Source organism: Oryx dammah, unplaced genomic scaffold, assembly GCF_014754425.2.
Source record: "Oryx dammah isolate SB20612 unplaced genomic scaffold, SCBI_Odam_1.1 HiC_scaffold_20, whole genome shotgun sequence".
In the NCBI taxonomy this organism is placed as follows: domain Eukaryota; kingdom Metazoa; phylum Chordata; class Mammalia; order Artiodactyla; family Bovidae; genus Oryx; species Oryx dammah.
In genome coordinates this window covers 56,616,772-56,641,479 of record NW_024070204.1, presented here as the reverse complement: position 1 = coordinate 56,641,479, position 24,708 = coordinate 56,616,772, and the positions used below count along the sequence as shown (strand labels likewise).

The following is a 24,708-nucleotide window of genomic DNA, read 5'->3' as shown; positions in this document are numbered from 1 at the left end:
CACCTGATTTCCAAAACTGCTTCCCAGAGTTCTTCCCACTGCAATTTACAATCTCCCAGTTGCTTTACATGTCACTAAAAATCTGCCACATCTAGTTGATAGCCATCTATGGTTACTATGCTAGAGTAACCATCAGGAAAACTACCACCATATCTATCTGCTCATTTTCTTTTACTTCTTAAATTTATCCACAGGCCAGCACATAAAACACCTTTATGCATATTCTCTCTGAAAATCCCCTACAAAATACACACATTTTTTTAGCTGAGAGATTAGAAAAAGGCACCTATTTTCTGGAGTCCATGTGGCCCCTCACCAGTGCACAAGGCTTGAAGTGGAGCTCCAACCAGATTCCAGTCCATATTCACACTCTCTGGCTAAGTCCTCTTTTTCAGGTTACAATGGGCAAAACTGTACTCAGTAGTCCTCTTAATCATTCGCTATAATGTCAAATGCACAAAATCAAGTAATGTCACTCCATAAAAACACTCCCTTCATAAATGAGTTGAATGTATATAAAACAAAATTTAAAAAAGGAAAAAAACCACATTTTAAAACTCTTAAGCTGTATCTTAAAACTCTTGGCATACAGAAGTTCTAATATTATAAATACTCAAGGAGAATCTCAATGGTAAGAGTTAAACAGAAAAAGTTTATTAACAATATTTCATTTGAAAAAGTGACATTTTATGTTTGTTTTATTTAGTTAGATTTGAAGTGTTTCTGTAAGTGCTATATTAAAAATCACATGGAAGGAAAAAATAAAGCAACATGTTTTTCTAAGCAATAAAAGTCATCATTGCAAGGACATTTATCTTTCTAAAATAAAACAGTTGCATATACTAGCTAAAGTTAGAATTTTATCTTCTAAATTTGCTTCCTTAAGTGAACAAGTCCATAATCACATTTGTAGACACATGCTATTTTTGTTTTATGAAGTTGTCATTAAGTTTTTATTATAAACAGGATGTTCTCAAAAATAATACTTCCATTTTTATAAACATTCAAAATGAAACAAATGAAATAAAAATAGTAATTAACAATTTCAGTAAAACACATTATCTTAGAAGATTTCTTTTACTAGCAAAATTACTCCTACAATCCACTTACTGCAGTTTAGGTTCTGACTATTGGCAACATAAATGGCCTTAAAACACACCTTCAGGAAAACTAATTAACTTCATCTGACTTAACAATATTTTACTTGGGATTTTCTATGTATTCAGAGTACTCTGTCTATACCATTTGGTACTTTTCAATGTGTTACTTTCTTAAGTAATTTCACGTGCTCATCGTTTACAGAGCATGAATTAGGCAATAATCGCATGTGATGCAGAGAAGAGTATATGCTCAGTAGTCAACAGAGGGATGTAGGAGGTTGGACAACCAGGACGTTTATGAAGAACAGCGGTGACTAATTTTCTTTCTAGGCAGTCTTGGCTTGTCTCTCTACCTTGTCCCCATGGATCTCTTCTACCCTCTTGGTGTCATACCCCTTAAACACATACCTCCCCTTAAACACTACTCTGGCTGCCATCCATGCTTAAAAATTATTGTCGATTACCTGACAAATTAATTTTTCATTTTATTTTAAAATATGCCATGGTTGGAAGGAGTACCAAAAGGTGAGCTGTCCTATGCTTGTTAAAGAGAGGGTTGGATTGCAAGGTAGCAGAACCACTTTAAACTCTATAGTCATGAGCCATCAACAGCATCATGTTTTACAAGTAGTCTCCCATGCAATATTTCATCTGATCTGACCACAATCCTACTGAGACAGGGAGGGCAGGTACTAATCACATTTTACAGGTGAAGAACAGATTCAGAAAAGTTGACCTGTTCAGATCTCACTTAGAGTAAACAAAGCAATTCAGCATTGTTTAAATTGTCATTAAATCTGAGTAACTTTCAATATGGGTTCTCTGGTGGCGTGGAGTGAAGTGAAATGAAAGTCGCTCATCGTGTCAGACTCCTTGCAACCCCATGGACTATATGTGGTCCATGGGATTCTCTAGGCCAGAATACTGGAATGGGTAGCCTTTCCCTTCTCCAGGGGATCTTCCCGACCCAGAGACTGAATCTGCATCTCCTGAACTGGCAGGCAGATCCTTTACCACTGGCCACCAGGGAATTCTTATCTATATTTGATATCATATTTCAAATGATTCTGAGGACGTTTTGATCATTTGGAATTCTGTGGAAATTAAAGACATTTTCAGTCTAGAATGCTGTTGTTATTCTGCCAAGAAATACACAGAGGGAAGCCCTCTGCTGGCTTAATGGTAAAGAATATATCAGGAGGAGATGCAGGTTCGATCCCTGGGTTGGGAAGATCCCCTGGAGGAAATGGTAATCTACTCCAGTATTCTTGCTTGGGGAACCCCATGGACTGAGGAGCTTGGTGGGCTACAGTCATTGGGCTAGCAAAAGAGTTGGACATGACTTAGTGACTAAACAACCAGAACTTTCATTATTCAAATAAAATTTTTAGTACAGTGCCAGAAATAAAACTTGTTTTTGTCTTGCCATTAGGCGGATTCATCTCTCTCCCTAAACTGCGACCTCATTTACTACAGGCACTCATTTTCCAATTATAAAAAGTAAAATAAACATGACTACCAGCTAGAGTAGTCTCACCAAACTCTCCTTTCCAAAAATGTAGAAATCCAAAATTTACCTACCCTTGAATCTTTCAAACTGATATACTTTGGTTGAAAAAAAGAAGTTGATCTATGCTTATCTGTACATGTGAATTAATATAAAAGTCAAGCAAAAATGAGTTATATTTCCACTTTATTGTCCTGGAAGGTACCTCATCTATCCCAAACTATCTTTCCAGCTTTATTTCCAACTATATCCTCTCCTCTAGACACAACAGATTGTTCCTCAAATACACTCTGTACTTTTCTAAGTTTCCTCTACTGGAAATGTCCTTTCCCACCCATTTCCTCTTATTCAAACTCTACCCCTTCTTCAAGGACTGGTATTAATGCTATCTACTTTACATACATGCAGACTTCCTGACCCCTAAGTCAGAATTAATCTCTCCCTCCTTCATGAGGCTACTGTACTTTCTCTGGACCTCTGTTTTATACTGAGTTCATTGTGTTTTATAGTTCATGGCTATATATATATATATATCAGCTCAGAGCTTGTGGCAAGGGAGTATCTTTCTTTAGTTTTATACCTACCACACGCATACTGTAGATGTATGAAAAACTGGTTTTACCTAACACAAATTATTTAGCAAACAGAACACTGTCTTATATCAGGCTTTCATCATATCTCACTTGGACTTGGTCTAGTAAAGCAGTCTCCTGGTCAGTTTCCTCAACCTCTAATTCTGGCTTTCTCCACCGTATTTTCCATATTACTACCACAGTGGTCTAAGGCAGAAACCTGACCATGTCCCCTTCTAAATGTACACTATTCTCCACTGTCTAAAGGTGGTCTTGACATGACCCTGGTCTACTTCTCTCCCACTGTGCATGGTTAGTTCATGCAGGTGTGCATCCATGTTTACACACGTTTCCATGTTTATCACAACAGCAAACTCTCACCTATACTCCTGTAAGAACATCTACCAGATCCATCATTCTAACAGCTCATTCTTTATGCCTCATCTCAGGGGAGGTATAATATGGCAGTTGAGTTAAACATCATCTGTGTTTAAATCTTAGGTTGTCCTTACTTGGGAGAGTAATTCTGAGTAAGTTAAACTTCGCAAATACAATTGAGGGAAGACTGGAAAACTCTCTAGCTTCACCATTCTTTTCCTGCTCTCTTTGCAATACAACTCTGCTCTAGTGGTTAGGTTGGGCAACATCAACATTTACTGTAAAATACAAAAATAAGAGCCAGCATTAAAATCTAAGCTCTAGGTTCCTTGTCAGAAGAAGTATTTGCTTTACTTTAAAACAAATAAGCTGTACTCTTTGTTTTCTTCTAGCTCCGAATTCACTGTATACTAAAATATGAAGTAACAAAACAGAAAATTTCAAATTCTTTTTCAGTTACAATAGTTGTCCATCTCAGCAAGGATGTACATACTGTACATTTTCATACATTTTTGCCTCGTATATCTTTGGTGGAGTCTGTTCAGATCTTTTGTCCATTTCTTAAATTGCTTTGTTTTCTTATTGTTGAGTTTTAAGAGTTCTTTATATACTCTGGATACACGGTTTTTTATAAGAAATGTAATTTGGAAATATTGCTTCCCAGTCTATGGCTTGTCTTTTTATGCCCTTAATAGCATTTTCTGCAGAGCCAAAGTATTTAAATTTATTAGTGTATTTCATGTTTTTTGTATCTTAAAAACTCATTATCAAATCCAAGTTCATATGGGCTTTTCTCCTTTGTTTTCTTTCAGAAGCTTAGAAGTTCTGCAGTTAGTTTTATGATTCATTTTGAGTTAATTCCTAATTAAATGTGTATATGTGTCAAGATTACTTTTGGAGCATATCAAACTCTATTCTATTACCATTTGTTGAAAAGACTACCATTTCTCAATCAAATTGTCTTTGTACTTTTGTCAGAAATCAGAAAACTATATTTGTATGAATCTATTTCTGGGCGCTGTATTCTGTCCCATCAATCTCTCTCTACTCTTTAGCCATCTAGTATTTCTTCCTCTTTAACATTTAATAGGTATGCAATGCTCTAGATTTGGTCAACAGAATATGCTTAATTAAGTATCCCTTCTAGTTCAAGGTTCATGTCCAATGTATGTATTGTAGTTTGATTTATGAGTTTCCTTCCATCCTAAGAATAAAAAAATGGAAATCTAACAACAATAACAAAAAGTTGACCTAAGCAGAAATTGACTAATGTGTAGCAGAAAAGTAATGTTGTAGCATGCAATAATATACTAAGGCTAGGCAACTGTGCTACCTAGAAACTGGGAGTTTTTCAACATTAAAGGGCCCAGATGAGGTAAATCCCTTTGGCATAATCTCGTTTCATATTAGATTTATAGCTCTATAGTTGTTTTAATTGCTTGCACTTTGTTTTAACCCGGTTTAGATGCCAGATGTTCATCTGTATTAAACTTCAATAGTAATAGTGCTATAAATAAAAAGAGTAACTCAAAAATACATACATTACAAACATTCTTAAAATGTTACTTTAAAAACTTTTAAAAAGAACAAATTAATCTTCTCATATGCAAATATGCCTTATGTGCTTTTTGTGGTGGAACAGTCATTTATCAGTATTTTATGAAAAGTATCTTGAGTTAGTAGGAGCTTTTACATGTGGTAAAAGGCTATTTATTACTTAAACTCCATGAATTAAGGTAATTCTAACATTTCTCCATTTTATGGCTCTAGCACCAAAGACCCAAAGCAGTGATGCTGCATTGAACCATCCTTAGACTGCAGCCCCACTCTGGAGGCCAAGGTCCTAGGTATTTTGTTGAAGGCTGTGTGTAAGTACTATAGCAGGTGTTATGTCTCTTTCTTCCTAGTGCAAACTGTTGCTATTCAGTGGCACAGCTTAGAAACAAGGTTAGCTTGGCTGGGAGAAGGGTTCTTCTCACTTTGTCTCTCTACAGTAACCACTGTTTTCTGCAAACATCTGAGCCTAACATTGAAAAAGACAAATGTTAGATGCAGGATACAGGATTTTTGGGGCTGGTGCACTGGGATGACCCAGAGAGATGGTATGGAGAGGGAGATGGGAAGGAAGTTCAGGATTGGGAAGATGTGTACACCCGTGGCGGATTCATGTTGATGTATGGCAAAACCAATACAGTATTGTAAAGTAAAATAAAGTAAAATTTAAAAAAAAAAAGGATACTGCATAGCTGATGAATCAAAGAGTAGAAATCTCAATAAAGGATCCCAAAGAGATTATAAAAAAAAAGAAAAAGACAAATAATCTATATTTAAACCTGTTTTTAATCTTTTTACCTTTACTCATTTATACTTTCAATACATAAAAAAAACATTAAGTAACATTTTTATCACTAATTAATTTATTAAAAAACTGTGAGCAAAGACTTAAATATTTACTAAAATGTAAACACATTTTGTTACAAAATTCATTGCATACCATACAGTAAGTATCACTTAAAACAATTTTAAAAAATCCTAATTTTTAAAACTTCACTAGGACACTGATAAATCTAAGAGTATAATGACGAGCATAAAGTAAAGTAATTAATACTGGTGATAACTCTGCAATGTTATCCTGGGCTTCAAATTCTGGGCTATTCTCCAGAAGCATCAGGATTAGACATTCTCACCTTCTATCACATGAAATATGCTTTCACAGGTCAGCCATAGATCTTTTTTCCTACATGACTAGGCAAGTACATACAAATTGCATCTAAAACTGAATCTTACCAAAGAGCAGCAAGGATATAAAATAGAGACTATAACACTCAAGTCTTTGTATGAGGCCTACATGATTATCTTTCTGAACTCTTTGAAGTCCAGCCAAGGGTTTTTCTTTTTAACTCCCTTACATAAAGACCAACTTTAAGACATTTCAAGTTACTGTCAATACTGCGAACAAATAAGCACATCCAGAAATTTTCTATTAATCTGTAATGATTAATAAAATCATTGATAAAAAGGTAAATGCTTATCTAAAAGGAAAAAGAAATTGGCAGGAAGTCATTATATAACTTTTGAAGTTAAGAAAACATTTTCTTAGGATCAAGAAAATCAAATATACAGCAAAGAACAAATCTAACTTCCTATCTGTTGAGTACATATATACCTTTGATCTAATGAATTTCTAGAACAAATTGAAAACACAAATTAAAAAGAAAGGATTTAATACTTAAGCTTGCATGCCAATTAATAACTGCCTTTGACCATAAGAAAAGTACTTTTCAGTAGGAACAGAGTCCTATCCACTATCATGTAATAAACTCGAGACTGTTTAAACAAGATAAATCTTTAAAGAAGCAGCTAAATCAACAATATAAATTTTAAAATGGAAAGCAAATTGTGCTGACATTACAAAATTTTCAATTAGTGATACCATAAAAATGTATTAAGAACCTTTAACAAAAAAATGAAGTAGAAGATAGGTTTATATTCACTTCCTTCCTGTCTATATTCCCACCTGAAAGGACCTACCCTATTAACAGCCCTGGAAGAAACAGGCTTACTATATTTATTGACTTACTAAAAAAAATAAATAAAATAGAAAATTACATTAAAAATCTCACATTAAGCCACTGAAGCTATACTTCAAAGTAATACTGGGAAACCTATTTAAGGTTTAACACTCACATGAAAGTGAAAGTGTTAGTTGCTCAGTCGTGTCCAACTCTTTGCAATCCCATGGACTATAAACCCGCTAGGCTCCTCTGTCCAAGGAATTATCCAGTTAAGAATATTGGAGTGGGTTGCCATTCCCTTCTCCAGGAGATCTTTCCAACCCAAGGATCAAACCCTGGTCTCCTGCACTGTAGGCAGATTCTTTACTATCTGAGCCACCACGAAAGCCCTTAACACTCACATAGGTGCATTTATATAGTACACACATTGAAATCAATATAAATGCATGCTTACATTGAACAAACTGATACACATGGCATAGCAATATCTAAATAACAAAAACTAAGGAAGGAGGAGAGGTCAGATTTTTCTAACATATCAAAATTGGCAAAAAGGAAAGAACTGTAGTGAATTGTGAGATTCTTCTTCAAGGTAAGTCTTTACTGAAGACTTGATATCATGTCTACTCTTAAAAAGACAAGCTTAAATAAACGCTAAGATTCAATAGGGCTAACAAAATAGAACAAAATCCACTTGCTTAGACGATTAATGCTGATGAAACACTAAAGTAATCATTCTTAAAACTGTAGAACTTGTAGAAAAAGTGACTTTGGTGGGGAGAAGAAACCCTTTAACCCCCTAGAGTAGAGTGCCCATTGTCTTCTACAAAATCTGAGCCTGAAAAGGACAGATAAGTTAGTCCCAAACTTGCTTTTTAAACTTGTTTAATTTTATTCTCTGATGCTCCCAACACTGTGAAAACATTAAGTAATGTATATTTTCATCACTACTTAACTAGCTTCAAAAACTGTGAGCAAATCATATTAGACCTACTGAATGAGTTTTGTTTTTTTGTTTGCTTTTTTGAGGGGAGCAGGTCCTAGCATTTGTTGTTGTTTAGTTGCTAAGTTGTGTCCAACTCTTCTGTGACCTCGTGGACTATACTCACGAGGAGGACTATAGCTCCTCTGTCCATGGGACTTCCCAGGCAAGAATACTCTAGTGGGTTGCTATTTCCTTCTCTAAGGTCCTGTCCCCAGGTCATCTGGGTATGTGCCATCAGTAGGGATGGAGGCCATTATTTAAGCAGTGTGGTAGCCTCTCTGACAAGATGACACTTGAATAAGGAACTGAATGGCTACTAAGAGGAGGAATGGTTACTAAGACTATCTCAGAGAAGAAAGTTTCAAGCTGAGGCAACCCCAAGTGCAGAGGCTTGAAAGAAGAATGAGCTTTAAGTGTCTGTGGAACAGCAAGAAGGATAACATGCCAGGTGTGAAATGAGCAACAAGAGTAAGGTGGCTAACAGCTTGGTAATAAGTGTAAGAAAGTGAGGACCAGAGAAGAGAGTGGGGAGGTTGCCTTCGCTAGAAGATGAATTCAGATGTAGATAAGTAGATTTCATGGTGGGAAAACGAGACAGCTCTCCCATAACTTCTGTTTCTGTAATGAAATAAGCAGCAAGATGATTCGCCAAAAAGTAAGAGGACGGATGGAAATGCTGAGTGTTATTGACTGCAATGATTCTCTTCCAGGAACAACGAGAAAACCAACTAAGAAAATTATCTGAAATAATGAAGCAGCTATTCATTTCCTCCCTTCCCACATTCCCACCTTAGAGAATCTGGCCTACTCACAGCCCTGGAAGAAACAGTCTTACACTATCAGCTAGACTTAGGATCTGCCACACTTAATAGAAAGCTATAACACACCTAGACAGCCTACTAAAAAGCAAAAACATCACTTTGCCAACAAAGGTCCATATAGTCAAAGCTATGGTTTTACCAGTGGTCATGTAGGGATGTGGGAGTTGGACCATAAAGAAGGCAGAGTACCGAAGAATTAATGGTTTCATATTGCGGTGAGGGAGAAGACTCTTGAGAATCCCTTGGACAGCAAAAAGATCAAACCAGTCAATCCTAAGGGAAATCAACCCTGAGTACTCACTGGAAGGACTGATGCTGAAGCTCCAATACTTCGGCCACCTGATGCAAAGAGCCAACTCATTGGAAAAGACCCTGATGCTGGGAAAGAATGAAGGCAAGAAGGAGATGACAGAGGATAAGATGGTTGGATGGCATGACCAAGACTCGATGGAAATGGGTTTGAGCAAGCTCAGGGAGTTGGTGATGGACAGGGAAGCCTCAGGTGCTGCAGTCCATGGCGTTGCAAAGAGTTGGATACAACTGAGCAACTGAATTGATGTCTATTTTTGTGTTTTCTGCCAGGAGGAGGATGGATAAATTTATTACACAGGCACAGGTGTTTATAGCAATTCCTGGAAAAAGCACAGAGGCTGTAGTAGATTGTGTTACTGTTTCTAAGCACTCGGTGAAAGGTTGATGCTTTACCATGTGGACATCAGGCTTGGCTATATCACTTGCTCTGGCTAATAAAATGGTGAAGTGATATATGCCACTTCTAGGTAGAAGCTTTAAGAACTAGCATATGATTCATTGTCACTCTTTTCCCTCTACCCTGCTTCTCAGAAAGAGGCTGTTCCTTCATCCTCTATCCGTGAATGAAAATGATAATGGAGCAGATGTACAGATCTCACCAGGATGTAGCTAGAGCAAGAAATAAACATTAATTTTAAACCAGTGAGATTTGGGGATTGTTTGTGACTACAGCATAACCTGACCTAAACTGATTTTTGTTTGGTTGCTCAGTCGTCTCTGGCTCTGCAACTGACTTAAAAGGTGAAAGTGAGAGTTGCTTCATTTGTGTCTGGTTCTTTGCGACCCTATGGACTGTAGCCCACAAGGCTCCCCTGTCCATGTAATTCTCCAGGCAAGAATACTGGAGTGGGTTGCTGTGCCCTTCTCCAGGGGATCTTCTAGATCCAGAGATCGAATCTGGGTCTGCTGCATACAGGCAGATTATTTACCATCTGAGCCACCAGGAGGAGCAATTAAATAAGAAACAATTCAGTATGTATGTTTACGTGTTGAGACATCAATGTATAACAGAAAGGACTAACAGGAGAGAAGCAATAGGAACATCCAGGGTTCCTGTCTCAATTCTTATCACACTACTTAGCCAATTATCCAAGCCAGAAAACAATCATCTGGAAGATATCTTTTTCCTCCAAGTCTCCTACATCCAATCTATTACCTCCTTAATGTCTCTTGTATCTATCCTCACAGATACTATCTTAATTAGCCTCTTACTACCTTTCCCTCGCACTAATGTAATAATCCACTAATTTGCCTTTCTGCTTCAGTCTCCTTCCTCTAATCCACTCCCTACATTTATACAGAGTAATACATATTCCTAAAACGATGTTGCCACTTTGCCACAAACATACCACATGAGACACACTTCAGCTGGACACACAGGAGTCAACCCTAGCCAACCCCTCTCTAGGCTCCATGAAGGTATCAAACCACTGCAGGTTCAGGTACAGGTTTTGCCACTTTTTGGCCACAAGTCACTTAACCTCTTCAAGTACAATTTTTTTTTTCCTTTGTAAAATAAGAATCATAATGTTATTCGCAGCTTTGTTCTCAGGATTAAATTAGAGAAATAAACTGAGTTGGCATAATTTATTGCCTGGTCTCACCATAGAACAATAAACACTTGTGGAATAAGAGAACAGATCTCTGGCTATGAAAACTTCACAGCTCTTATTGGCTTATCTAATTGTCTCCCTTTACTAAGCAGCTTGAGAAGGGTCTGAGCCTTTCTCATCTGAGCATCCTAGGACCAAGCACAGTACCTGGACTAAAGAGGAACTCAAAGTATTAAAGTTAAGTGATATCTGAAAGTGGATAACACCCTGAATGGTTAGAGAAGGGAACAGAGAGAAAGGGTGAAGTCAGAGTGAATAAAATCAATAATGATAAATCTTCCTCAAGTCCTTGTGTAACTACATGTGCTTTTAACTTTGTGCTAAACAAGAACTTGGCATCTTGGGGGGCTATTCTCTTCTGTATTTAACCAAACTACTCTTGCCAACTTCATTTACAGGTGAATTCACAAAGTCCTGATAAGGAAGGTAGGAAAGCAATGAATGTTTAAAAATTCTTCAGTGTGACAACACTGAACATTTCCTCAAATGCTGGATAACTTAAAAGAATGTTTTCTCGCACATAATCTCAATGCTACATTTCAAATGTATAATTCCACTGCCTATAAACAATTGATACCACAAGATCAACAGAATGTAACTCTCAAGGGTAATACAAATCAATATATTCTGCTGCTGCTATTGCTGCTGCTGAGTCGCTACAGTCATGTCCGACTCTGTGCGACCCCATAGATGGCAGCCCACCAGGCTCCGCCGTCCCCAGGGTTCTCCAGGCTCCGCAGTCTCTGGCATTTTCCAGGCTCCACCATCCCTAGGATTCTCCAGGCAAGAATGCTGGAGTGGGATGCCATTTCCTTCTCCAATGCATGAAAGTGAAAAGTGAAAGTGAAGTCGCTCAGTCGTGTCCGACTCTTCGAAACCCTATGGACTGCAGGCTACCAGGCTCCTCCATCCATGGGATTTTCCAGGCAAGAGTACTGGAGTGGGGTGCCATTGCCTTCTCCACAATACATTCTAAAGAGATGCAACTACTTCTTCTCTATTTTGACAGGAGAATCTCCCCCCATATGTACATTTCCCTGTTTTCTTTCTGTCATATAAAACCTAACTGTAAAAATGGTAGGGAGGTTGTATTTCTGAAGTGTATAACTGAAGTTCAAAGACTTTTTGGGTTTTATTTTGAAAGTGATTCTTTGGATATGGATTAAGGTTATCAATAAACTAACTGGGCATTTTAAAGTGGTATTTTATTTCAAACTGCCCAAGAAACAGTTTTATCCAAATCTTGCTATAAATACCCAAAAAGAAAAAAACTGGAAGCTCACCAGAAAAGTCAAATAATGGTATAGTTTATAACTATTTCATAATTTTTAAAATTACAGGTAAAGACAATATGATAAACCATCTAGTCTACATAAGGAGATTATACAACACTAGATGATTTGACAATGCTAAAATGTTATTTCTTTTAGATAGTGGTTCCAAAAAATGGCCTATCTTACTAGGATTTGGGTGGAACTTATGAGATTACTGTATTTTACTATTCTTGATCTACAAAAAAGGCAATTATACATTCAATCCTTTTTAAACCTGGTATTTTAATCTTTTCCTGAAAGAAAAGATTGCCTACTTAACGTCTATAATATTTCACATGCATTTCCGTTATAGCACATGCCATATTGAATTGTAATTAACTGTTTACAATTCTTACTCTTGTGCTACAGTTGTGAACATTTGTGGGCAGAAACCATTTCTCCTGTGTTTTTATGTTCCTGGGGCCTGGCACTGTCTGGCATATAGCAGTTCTCGCACAGTAACTGACAATAAGAGAATAGAAGGATAGATAAAGAAAGAACATACAAAAAAGAAAAGTCAAGTTCTAGTAAAAGTTAGTATGCAAACTAGCTGCTACCAGACTGCTCCAAAACTTAACATCTGATGTTAAACCCAAATATTTTCTGAAAATACAGTATTTAAACCACTACTACTCCATACCAAAGAAATAACACTTGCAAATTTTCAGAGACCACTTATCCAGTATATAGATCTTACATATCTTTCTTTTCTTTTTTTACTCTCTGCTTCAGTACAATATCTTGGGGCAACAGAGGTGAAAAGCAGCAGAAATGCTCTAACTGGTTAATTTCATTCCTTGCTTATAAAAGTTCTGAGATCAGCAGGGGGACTTCTTAGAGATCATGGTTTTAATGATTTACATAGGATGGTTAGACTGTCTCTGGACTTCAATCTTTGTTACTGTATTATCTTTTAAATTTTGTACTATCATTTTTAAATGTGCCTTATCTTTTAAATTTTTGAAACTTAAATATGACACTATCTTTCTGAATTCGCTAAAGTAAACTAAAGTACTGGAGACAGCTATGTACTTCCTCAAGTTTGATCATAAAGTAAGAGAAACAGAATACAAAGTATATTAAGACTCAAAAAATTCCCCAAGGCTCAGGGAAAACTTATTAATATTTTTCAGAAGGCTAGAAATATTGAGGAAATAAAAGTATTCAAAGTGCCATAAGAAAATGTGGTCCCATATTTCAAATTCAACAAAAGGAGACTTACCGTGTAAGGCTAAAATTAGCAACAGCTCATTTGGATGTTCACCCAAGCCAAAGGAGGTATTTCTGACTGTATTATCCCTTGTTTCATAATTTAAAGTTCAACTCATTAGGTTTCAAACTCAATTTTGATATTTATATCTAAATTTTTGATACTATCAGATAAGATAGTTCATATTCAGTTAACCTAACACAGCTTATGAATAGAACACAAATTAACTTGACTTTACCAAATAAGAGAACTGTTTTTATAAAAAAGGAATAGTGCCACAGTTGACTTAATGTGACATAACACAGCTGACCAAACAAGAACCTCTGCAAACACCAAAACTAACATTACTCCAGTTAACCTTGAACAGCTACTACAGAAACTAACGATGGCGATTTCAGGGTACATGTCAAGATTTCTTTAATTTATATTTTAATTTGATGAAAATAATATAGAAGAGTAATCACAATAAAATTAGAGATGATAGAAATTACACAATAAAAGAAAGGATTTCCATGATGACTGTAATCAGCACAACAGACCACTGATTTCTGACTATCCAGTCTGCTTGTTACATCTGACTTTACTGTTTAGCCATTTATTATAAATCTATACACATATGCGAAAAAAGAAGTAGAGCAGACAACTCAGCTTGGTTTATATGATTAACTTGCAGCAGCTGAGCTCCACCTACAGGCAACAAAAGGATTCTTTAGAAAAAATTTTAAAACAGGACTTTGCAAAAGACAGGCTGCAATGCCTTTCAGTTAATCTTGAGTGCACATTAGAATAACCTGTGCTTTCTAAAACTTCTCATGGTCCAAACATTTTGACTGTCTTAATTGCGGCGGGGTGGGGGTGGGGGTTTCCTCAGGTGATTCAAATATATGGAAAAGATTGAGATACTGATTTGGGTTTTTAACAGCACACGTCTTGAAAAACATTAGGAAAACTCAGTATCATTCTGTTTCTTCTAAAATGACTTCCCACTATACTGACCTTTTTACTTTTTCAGAGATTAAATTGAGTTCCATTGATATTAATATTTTGTCTCTGTCAGACTGCAAAAAAGACTTGGAAGTGATGCAACTTTTTTTTTTTTTTTAAGTCTAGTACTTGGTGGGGATTACGGTTAACCCTAACTGCACACTAGAATATATGGACAGATTTTACAAAGTATTATTGTCCTAAATGTTATATTCTCAGAAGTTAGAAAAGTAGTTACTGTTAGGGGATAAAGGAAGAAATAACCAGAAAAGGGCAAGGGGGAGACCTGTGGGTAATGGCAATTTTGTTTCTTGAACTGAGTGATGGGTATAGGGGTGTATTTGGTGTGTAAAAATTCAACTATACGTGCACTATGAAATATAGTTCATACAGATAAATTCTGTATGTATATTATACTTAAATTGAAAGTTAAAATGTTAAAAAAGGATATGCCTAGACTTCACGTCAGACTAAATCATTCAGAATCTTTGGGAGTGGGATCTGGGTATCAATAGTTTTTCTTTTTAACATGTTTCCAGTGAATCTAATGTGGAGTCAGGAGGTAAAAACCGCTCCCCTAATGGATCACAAATGCATTCATTCATTCATTCATTCACCCACTCATTACACAAACTTCAATGACTAATTACCATACACTTATTACATAAGACTCAGAGGACCTAAAGATAAATAAGATGATCTCTGAAGGAATTCACTCCAGGCAATGGGTAGAAGGCAAACCAATAAATCTCAAGTGATAAATACAAGTAAGTCACTTACAAGATCTACAGAAATGATTTGTCAATGAAGGATTCATTCTTTTTTGTTGTTCATTTATTTACATAAATATTTGTGTACTTATGATATTTGACCACAGATAAATGGACATAATCTCTGCCTTTAAGAAAATTACAGTATAAGGCCACACAAAGAAGAAATATATATATATATAAACCTGATATCATACTAACTATCACAGAAGCATGAGAAAGATGCTATAGGAATACCCTGGGAAACACCCTGGGGAGTTGGAAATTGCTGACCTTAGAGCTAAGATGATACAAACTTGAACTAGTCCAGTGGCACAGGTGGTAAAAATTACTATTCCAGAGGAGTGCTTCTCAAACTTGAATATACAAATCACCTGGGGACTCTACTAAAATGCAGATTCTGATTTAAAAGTGTGAGGTGGGGCTTGAAACTTGGCATTTCTATGAAGATCCCAAGTGCAACACAATTTAAGTGGCAAGTTCGTGAGGAGGATGGTTTTTAAGCGGGAAAAAGCAAAAAAATGCCAAATTCCACAACAGAGACACTAGGAAAAACAAAAACTGGAAAGCAGTCACTAGATGTGTCAAATACATGGCCTTAGGGAGAGTAGTTTCAGGAGAGTGATGAAGGAAAAGCTGAATGATGTGTATTTAGAAATAAATGGGAACTAAGGTGGTGGGGACAGGAAATAAAATTAAGTGGTTTTCTTTTTTCCCACTCTTGAAGTCTATCCACAAGTTGAAGGAAGGCAAGAGTGAGAGAGAAAACTAAAAACAAAGGAAAGAGGATGGAATCATTTTCAGTGGGTAGAGGGATTCCTACCTTTACAGTAGAAGAGGAGGAGATAAGAATTGATGTGAATAAACAGGGAAAAGAATATGAGTTGAAGAAGGTACTCCTGTTTCATAGAGCAGAAAGCCAGGTGATCTGAGGAAGGGGAGTGAACCTGAGGTTGAAGGGGAGCACCAGGGGCTGGGTAATGAAGATGCCCTGGAGGCACAGCTGAGGCTGGACTTGTCCCTGGCTGTGTGGGTCTGCTCAGCAGCATTCAGTAGTCAAGGCAGAGGCTTAGAGAAAGTGGACTGGATAAGAGTGAGACTATACACAGAAAAGGAAGGAAGCAAGAGACAGAGATCCTCAGGTCAGAACAAGCACATGAAAGAAAAGAAAGGAGAGAAGGTAATAAGAGCTTTGGATTTTTTTCCCCTCTTGAACCCCTAAGTATTCTTCAGCAGAACAATTAGGAAAATATTCCACTCTGTAAATCTGCTAAAAATTATATTGTGAAATATCATTCCCCAACTTAAATATTAAGTACTCAAGAAACCTGCTTGTAGGTTTACCATCCAAAGTGATAAACAGCTTTAACAGAGTCCAGATGTTTCTTTACCACAAATTTTCAGTAAAATCACACTTTGAATGGCTCTAGCATAAAAAGTTGACCAAGGCTAGTCTAGTCCTTGATCATACTACTCAAATCAGAAAACAACTGAAGGATAATAGAGTACTTCAAACACACCCAGGTGAAAAGTTTGTATATACCAAAAGAATTGCTTTTTGAATAGATAATGATTTCACATTGACATCTTACAGGGCTGGCAACTATCTATACCCATTATAATTTAACTTAGGCTGAGCAGTGATTTTCTTTTATTAATAAATACAATTACCCTTTTTTAAACCACATTACAATTTTTAAAGACTCTTAGAAGTTTCTTTTTCTTTTAACATAAATTAACTTGAGACAAACTATAGTGAAGCTGGTTTAGCTGACCAAAACCTCTAATGATTTTGAAATTTTCTTCCACTCAAAATAAGTGGTCATGAGACAATCACGGACGTTTTGAGACAAGAGAGAAAAACTGTATTTTCTCTCTGAAATTCTGTACTTTGTCCTGACCTCTTTATTTTTCTTTCATTTCTCTTTGTAGGGTAGGAGACGGAGGACAAAGGAGGGAGAAAGGAGGATGTGAATACTAAAAACCTGGGGGAAGAGAAGAACAGTTATAAATAGATGTTTTGTACTTACTATGGCAAGTTTTACCAAGTAAGTTTTATTTACCCTTACAGAAAATTCAACTTAGTTAAACTTTAAGTTATAGTAATTTTAGGGTATGTAAGTATTTAAAGTTGTATTAAGGCCAACAAAACAGAGCTGAGGACTTAAAAAGCACTTACATGAACAAATATTTGATTCACCTATTAAAAACTCAATGTATGTTTTGTCACATTATAAAGCTAATCTTTTAGAAATCAGACTTAAATTGCAATATTCAAACTTAAGTTGAAGAAAGTAGGGAAAACCACTAGACCATTCAGGTATGACCTAAATCAAATCCCTTATGATTATACAGTGGAAGTGAGAAATAGATTCAAGGGATTAGATCTGATCAACAGAGTGCCTAAAGAACTATGGATGGAGGTTCATAACACTGTACAGGAGGCCGTGATCAAAGCCTCCTTAAGAAAAAGAAATGCAAAAAGGCAAAGTTGTCTGAGAAGGCCTTACAAATAGCTGAGAAGAGAAACGAAAGGCAAAAGAGAAAAGGAAAGATACACCCATGTGAATGCAGAGTTCCAATGAACAGCAGGGAGAGTTAAGACAGCCTTCCTAAGTGATCAATGCAAACAAATAAAGAAAAACAATAGAATGGGAAAGACTAGAGATCTCTTCAAGAAAATTAGACATACCAAGGGAACATTTTATGCAAAGATGGGGGCAATAAAGGACAGAAATGGGATGGACCTAACAGAAGCAGAAAATATTAAGAAGAGGTGGCAAGAATACACAGAAGAACTGTACAAAAAAGATCTTCATGACTCAGATAATCACAATGGTGTGATCACTCACCTAGAGCCAGTCATCCTGGAGTGCAAAGTCAAGGGAGCCTTAGGAAGCATCACTATGAACAAAGGTAGTGGAGGTGATGGAATTCCAGTTGATCTATTTCAAATCCTGAAAGATGATGCTGTGAGAGTGCTGCACTCAATATGCCAGCAAATTTGGAAAACTCAGCAGTGGCCACAAGACTGGAAAAGGTCAGTTTTCATTCCAATCCCAAAGAAAGGCAATGCCAAAGAATGTTCAAACTTCTGCACAATTGCACTCATCTCACACGCTAGCAAAATAATGCTCAAAGTTCTCCAAGCTAGTGGAGAACTAGCTTCAACAGTATGTGAACTGAGAACTTCCAGATGTTCAAGCTGGATTTAGAAAAGGCAGAGGAACCAGAGATCAAATTGCCAACATCTACTGGATCACAGAAAAAGCAAGAGAGTTCCTGAAAAACATCTACTTTTGCATCATTGCTGCTGCTACTGCTGCTGCTAAGTCACTTCAGTCGTGTCTGACTCTGTGTGACCCCAGAGACGGCAGCCCACCAGGCTCCACCATCCCCGGGATTCATTAGCTATGCTAAAGCCTTTGACTATGGATTAAAATAAACTGGGGAAAATTCTTAAACAGATATGAGTACCAGAGCACCTTACCTGCCTCCTGAGAAATCTGTATGCAGATCAAGAAGCAACAGTTAGAACCGGACATGGAAGAACGAATTGGTTCCAGATTGGGAAACGAGTACCTCAAAGCTGTATGTTGTCACCCTGCTTATTTAACTTATATGCAGAGTACATCATGAGAAATGCTGGGCTGGATGAAGCACAAGCTGGAATCAAGACTGCTGGGAGAAATATCAATAACCTCAGATATGCAGATGACACCACCCTTATGGCAAAAAGCAAAGAGGAACTAAAGAATCTCTTGATGAAAGTGAAAGAGGAGAGTGAAAAAGCTGGCTTAAATCTCAACATTCAGAAAACAAAGATCGAAGATGGCGGAGGGATAGGATGGGGAGACCACTTTCTCCCTCACAAATTCATCAAAAGAACATTTCAATGCTGAGTAAATTCCATAAAACAACTTCTGAATGCTGGCAGAGGACATCAGGCACCCAGAAAAGTAGATCATTGTCTTCAAAAACAGGTAGGAAAAAATATAAAAGACGAAAAAAGAGACAAACGAGGTAGGGAGGGAGCTCTGTCCCAGGAAGGGAGTCCCATCCCAGGAAGGGATTCTTAAAAAGAGAGAAGTTTCCAAACATCAGGAAACACTCTCGCTGCTGAGTCTGTGGCGAGCCTTGGAAGCACAGAGGGCAACATAACAGTGAAGAAAAATAAATAAATAATTAAAACCCACAGATTACCAGCCCAACAGTAACTCCCCCAGCGGAGAAGCAGCTCAGACACCTGCATCTGCCACTAGCAAGTGGGGGCTGGGCAGGGAGGCGTGGGCTGCAGTGCTTTTTAAGAATTGGTCCCGAATGCCCTGAGTGTAACAAGAGCGAACTAACTTGGGCTAGCATACCAGACCGTGGGATAGCTACCACACGAAAAGCTCTAACATAAGAAACCACCAGGACCGTGCACAGAACAAAGGACAGAACAGAAATAGCCAGCTGCAGACCACACCCCTCCGGTGACAGGCAGCCAGAGCTGTAAGGGCTGGAAGGGGGCAATCGCAGCCCCGAGAGAGACATTTCCTACTAAACTGCAAGCAGGCTTCCTTGCTAAGACTTCTTGGGGTTCTGGACAGTCACTATCTGCCTCAGAAGGGGCACCAGCGGTACACCCAGAAAACTGAGCAGCAGGGACGGGAAAGGTGGTAAGTGGCAGCGACCGCGCTCACCAAACACCTGAGCTACTCGGACCTGGGAAGGGCACAAAACGCAGGCCCAACCGAATCTGCGCCTCTGAGGGCTACCTGAGCGCCAAGCCTGAGCAGCTTAGACCGGGGAGGTGCACGCAGCCTAGGGCCGGCCTCAGATGGTTCCCGGCAGAGCAATGTAGAGCCTAAGCGGTGTGCACCGTGAGCATCTGTGGCTGAGACACTGCGAGCACATGCCAGTGTTATTTGTTTGTGCATTCCCTCCCTCCCCACAGCGTGACTGAACAAGTGAGCCTAAAAAAAAAGAAAAAAAAAAAAAAAGTGTCCACCACCGCCCCTCTTGTGTCAGGGCGGAAATCAGACACTGAAGAGACCAGCAAACAGAAGAAGCTAAACAGAGAGAACCAACTTGAAAGTGACCCCACACTGCCCACAACACCAGAGAAAGTCCCAGATCTTTACTATTTTTACTATCATTCTCTTTTTTTTTTTGATGTTGCTGTTTGTTTTTTCTTTTCTTTTTTTTTACTTAACTTTAAAAAATTTTTAAGTCCTCTATTTCTCCTTTAATTTTTATTTTTATAACCTACTATTACTTAAAAAAAAAGGACCCTATTTTTAAAGCAAATGCCATATATTTTTTTTTGTGGTTGTTGTTGTTATTTTTAAATAATTCTTGTGACTTTGTGTTTTTTCTTCTTCTTCTTTTCTTTAATATTGTATTTTTGAAAATCCAACCTCTACTCTAGATTTTTAATCTTTGCTTTTTGGTATTTGTTGACAATTTTGTACATTTAAAAACACAATCTTCAGTATCCAATTTTACCTGAGAGTGAGATTACTGGCTTGACCACTCTCTCCTCCTTTGGACTCTCCTTTTTCTCCACCAGGTTGTCTCTGTCTCCTCCCTCTCCCTTCTCTTCTCTACCCAACTCTGTGAATCTCTGTGTGTTCCAGACGATGGAGAACACTTAGGGAACTGGTTACTGGCTGGATCTGTCTCTCTCCTTTTCATTTCCCTCTTTTATCTTCCTGGCCACCTATGTCTATTCCTCCCTCTCCTCTTCCCTGTATAAATCCGTGAACATCTCTGAGCAGTCTAGACTGTGGAGCGCACATAAGGAAGTGATTACTGGCTAGCTGGCTCTCTCCTCTTTTGATCCCACCTCATCTCATTCCAGTCACCTCTAACTACCCCCTCCCTCTTCTCTTCTCCATGTAACTCAGTGAACCTCTCTGGGTGTCCCTCAATGTGGAGAAACTTTTCATCTCTAACCTAGATGTTTTATCATCGGTGCTGTATAGACGGAGAAGTCTTGAGGCTACTGTAAAAATAAAACTGAAAACCAGAAGTAGGAGGCTTAAGTCCAAATCCTGAGAACATCAGAGAACTCCTGATTCCAGGGAACATTAATCGATAGGAGCTCATCAAACACCTCCATACCTACACTGAAACAAAGCACCACCCAAGGGCCAACAAGTTCCAGAGCAAGACATACCACGCAAATTCTCCAGCAACACAGGAACACAGCCCTGAGCTTCAATATACAGGCAGCTCAAAGTTACTCCAAAACCACTGACATCTCATAACTCATTACTGGACACTTCATTGCACTCCAGAGAGAAGAAATCCAGCTCCACCCACCGGAACTCTGACACAAGCTTCCCTAACCAAGAAACCTTGACAAGCCACTGATACAACCCCACCCACAGTGAGAAAACTCCATAATAAAGAGAACTCCACAAATTCCCAGAATACAGAAAGGCCACCCCAAACGCAGCAACATAATCAAGATGAAGAGACAGAGAAATACCCAGCAGGTAAAGGAACAGGAGAAATGCCCACCAAACCAAACAAAAGAGGAAGAGATAGGGAATCTACCTGAGAAAGAATTCCAAATAATGACAGTGAAAATGATCCAAAATCTTGAAATAAAAATGGAATCACAGATAAACAGCCTGGAGACAAGGATTGAGAAGATGCAAGAAAGGTTTAACAAGGACCTAGAAGAAATAAAGAAGAGTCAATATATAATGAATAATGCAATAAATGAGATCAGAAACACTCTGGAGGCAACAAATAGTAGAATAACAGAGGCAGAAGATAGGATTAGTGAAATAGAAGATACAATGGTAGAAATAAATGAATCAGAGAGGAAAAAAGAAAAAAGAATTAAAAGAAACCAAGACAATCTCAGAGACCTCCAGAACAATATGAAATGCTCCAACATTTGAATTATAGGAGTCCCAGAAGAAGACAAAAAGAAAGACCATGAGAAAATACTTGAGGGGATAATAGTTGAAAAATTCCCTAAAATGGGGAAGGAAATAATCACCCAAGTCCAAGAAACCAAGAGAGTTCCAAACAGGATAAACCCAAGACGAAATACCCCAAGACACATATTAATCAAATTAACAAAGATCAAACACAAAGAGCAAATATTAAAAGCAGCAAGGGAAAAACAACAAATAACACACAAAGGGGATTCCCATAAGGATAACTGCAGATCTTTCAACAGAAACTCTTCAGGCCAGGAGGGAATGGCAAGACATACTTAAAGTGATGAAAGAAAATAACCTACAGCCCAGATTACTGTACCCAGCAAGGATCTCATTCAAATATGAAGGAGAAATCAAAGGCTTTACAGACAAGCAAAAGCTGAGAGAATTCAGCACCACCAAACCAGCTCTTCAACAAATGCTAAAGGATATTCTCTAGACAGGAAACACAAAAAGGGTGTATAACCCGAACCCAAACAATAAAGTAAATGGGAACGGGATCATACTTATCAATAATTACCTTAAACGTAAATGGGTTGAATGCCCCAACCAAAAGGCAAAAACTGGCTGAATGGATACAAAAACAAGACCCCTATATATGTTGTCTACAAGAGACCCACCTCAAAACAAGGGACACATACAGACTGAAAGTGAAGGGCTGGAAAAAGATATTCCATGCAAATAGAGACCAAAAGAAAACATGAGTAGCAATACTCATGTCCGATAAAATAGACTTTAAAACAAAGGCTGTGAAAAGAGACAAAGAAGGCCACTACATAATGATTAAAGGATCAATCCAAGAAGAAGATATAACAACTATATATATATATGCACCCAATATATGAGCACCGCAATATGTAGGACAAATGCTAACAAGTATGAAAGGGGAAATTAACAACAACACAATAATAGTGGGAGACTTTGATACCCCATTCACACCTATGGACAGATCAACTAAACAGAAAATTAACAAAGAAACACAAACTTTAAATGATACAATAGACCAGTTAGACCTAATTGATATCTATAGGACACTTCACCCCAAAACAATGAATTTCACCTTTTTCTCAAGTGCTCACAGAACCTTCTCCAGGATAGATCGCATCCTGGGCCATAAATCTAACCTTGATAAGTTCAAAAAAACTGAAATCATTCCAAGCATCTTTTCTGACCATAATGCATTAAGATTAGATCTCAATTACAGGAGAAAAACTATTAAAAATTCCAACATATGGAGGCTGAACAATACGCTTCTGAATAACCAACAAATCACAGGAGAAATCAAAAAAGAAATCAAAATATGCATAGAAACGAATAAAAATGAAAACACAACAACCCAAAACCTGTGGGACACTATAAAAGCAGTGCTAAGAGGAAAGTTCATAGCAATACAGGCATACCTCAAGAAACAAGAAAAAAATCAAATAAATAACCTAACTCTACACCTAAAGCAACTAGAAAAGGAAGAAATGGAGAACCCTAGGGTTAGTAGAAGCAGGTTAAAAATTAGGGCAGAAATAAATGAAAAAGTAACAAAAGAGACCATAGCAAAAATCAACAAAGCCAAAAGCTGGTTCTTTGAAAGGATAAATAAAATTGACAAACCATTAGCCAGACTCATCAAGAAACAAAGGGAGAAAAATCAAATCAATAAAATTAGAAATGAAAATGGAGAGATCACAACAGACAACACAGAAATACAAAGGATCATAAGAGACTGCTATCAGCAATTATATGCCAATAAATGGACAACGTGGAAGAAATGGACAAATTCTTAGAAAAGTGCAACTTTCCAAAACTGAACCAGGAAGAAATAGAAAATCTTAATAGACCCATCACAAGCACGGAAATTGAAACTGTAATCAGAAATCTTCCAGCAAACAAAAGCCCAGGTCCACATGGCTTCACAGCTGAATTCTACCAAAAATTTAGAGAAGAGCTAACACCTATCCTACTCAAACTCTTCCAGAAAATTGCAAAGGAAGGTGAACTTCCAAACTCATTCTGTGAGGCCACCATCACCCTAATATCAAAACCTGACAAAGATGCCACAAAAAAAGAAAACTACAGGCCAATATCACTGATGAACATAGATGCAAAAATCCTTGACAAAATTCTAGCAATCAGAATCCAACAACACATTAAAAAGATCATACACCATGACCAAGTGGGCTTTATCCCAGGGATGCAAGGATTCTTCAATATCCCCAAATCAATCAATGTAATTCACCACATTAACAAATTGAAAAATAAAAGTCGTATGATTATCTCAATAGATGCAGAGAAGGCCTTTGACAAAATTCAACATCCATTTATGATCAAAACTCTCCAGAAAGCAGGAATGGAAGGAACATACCTCAACATAATAAAAGCTATATATGACAAACCCAGAGCAAACATTATCCTCAATGGTGAAAAATTTAAAGCATTTCCCCTAAAGTCAGGAACAAGACAAGGGTGCCCACTCTCACCACTACTATTCAACATAGTTCTGGAAGTTTTGGCCACAGCAATCAGAGCAGAAAAAGAAATAAAAGGAATCCAAATTGGAAAAGAAGAAGTAAAACTCTCACTGTTTCCAGATGACATGACTCTCTACAAAGAAAACCCTAAAGACTCCACCAGAAAATTACTAGAGCTAATCAATGAATATAGTAAAGTTGCAGTATATAAAATCAACACAC

At 37.5% G+C, this 24,708-nt stretch overlaps 1 protein-coding gene across 2 annotated transcripts in view; it reads right to left on the bottom strand.

Annotated features, from left to right (window-relative positions):
• Positions 1-24,708, bottom strand: part of CWC27 (CWC27 spliceosome associated cyclophilin) — a 253,943-nt gene that overhangs the window by 169,978 nt on the left and 59,257 nt on the right. The window contains exon 11 of one of the 2 annotated variants that reach the window (XM_040262596.1): positions 12,437-12,578. The exons of the other annotated variant lie outside the window; for it this stretch is intronic. Coding sequence (XP_040118530.1) covers positions 12,452-12,578 — 127 coding nt within the window. The 3' untranslated portion in view covers positions 12,437-12,451. Of the gene's footprint in view, positions 1-12,436; positions 12,579-24,708 lie in introns of those variants that run through there. 2 annotated transcript variants of the gene reach the window in all.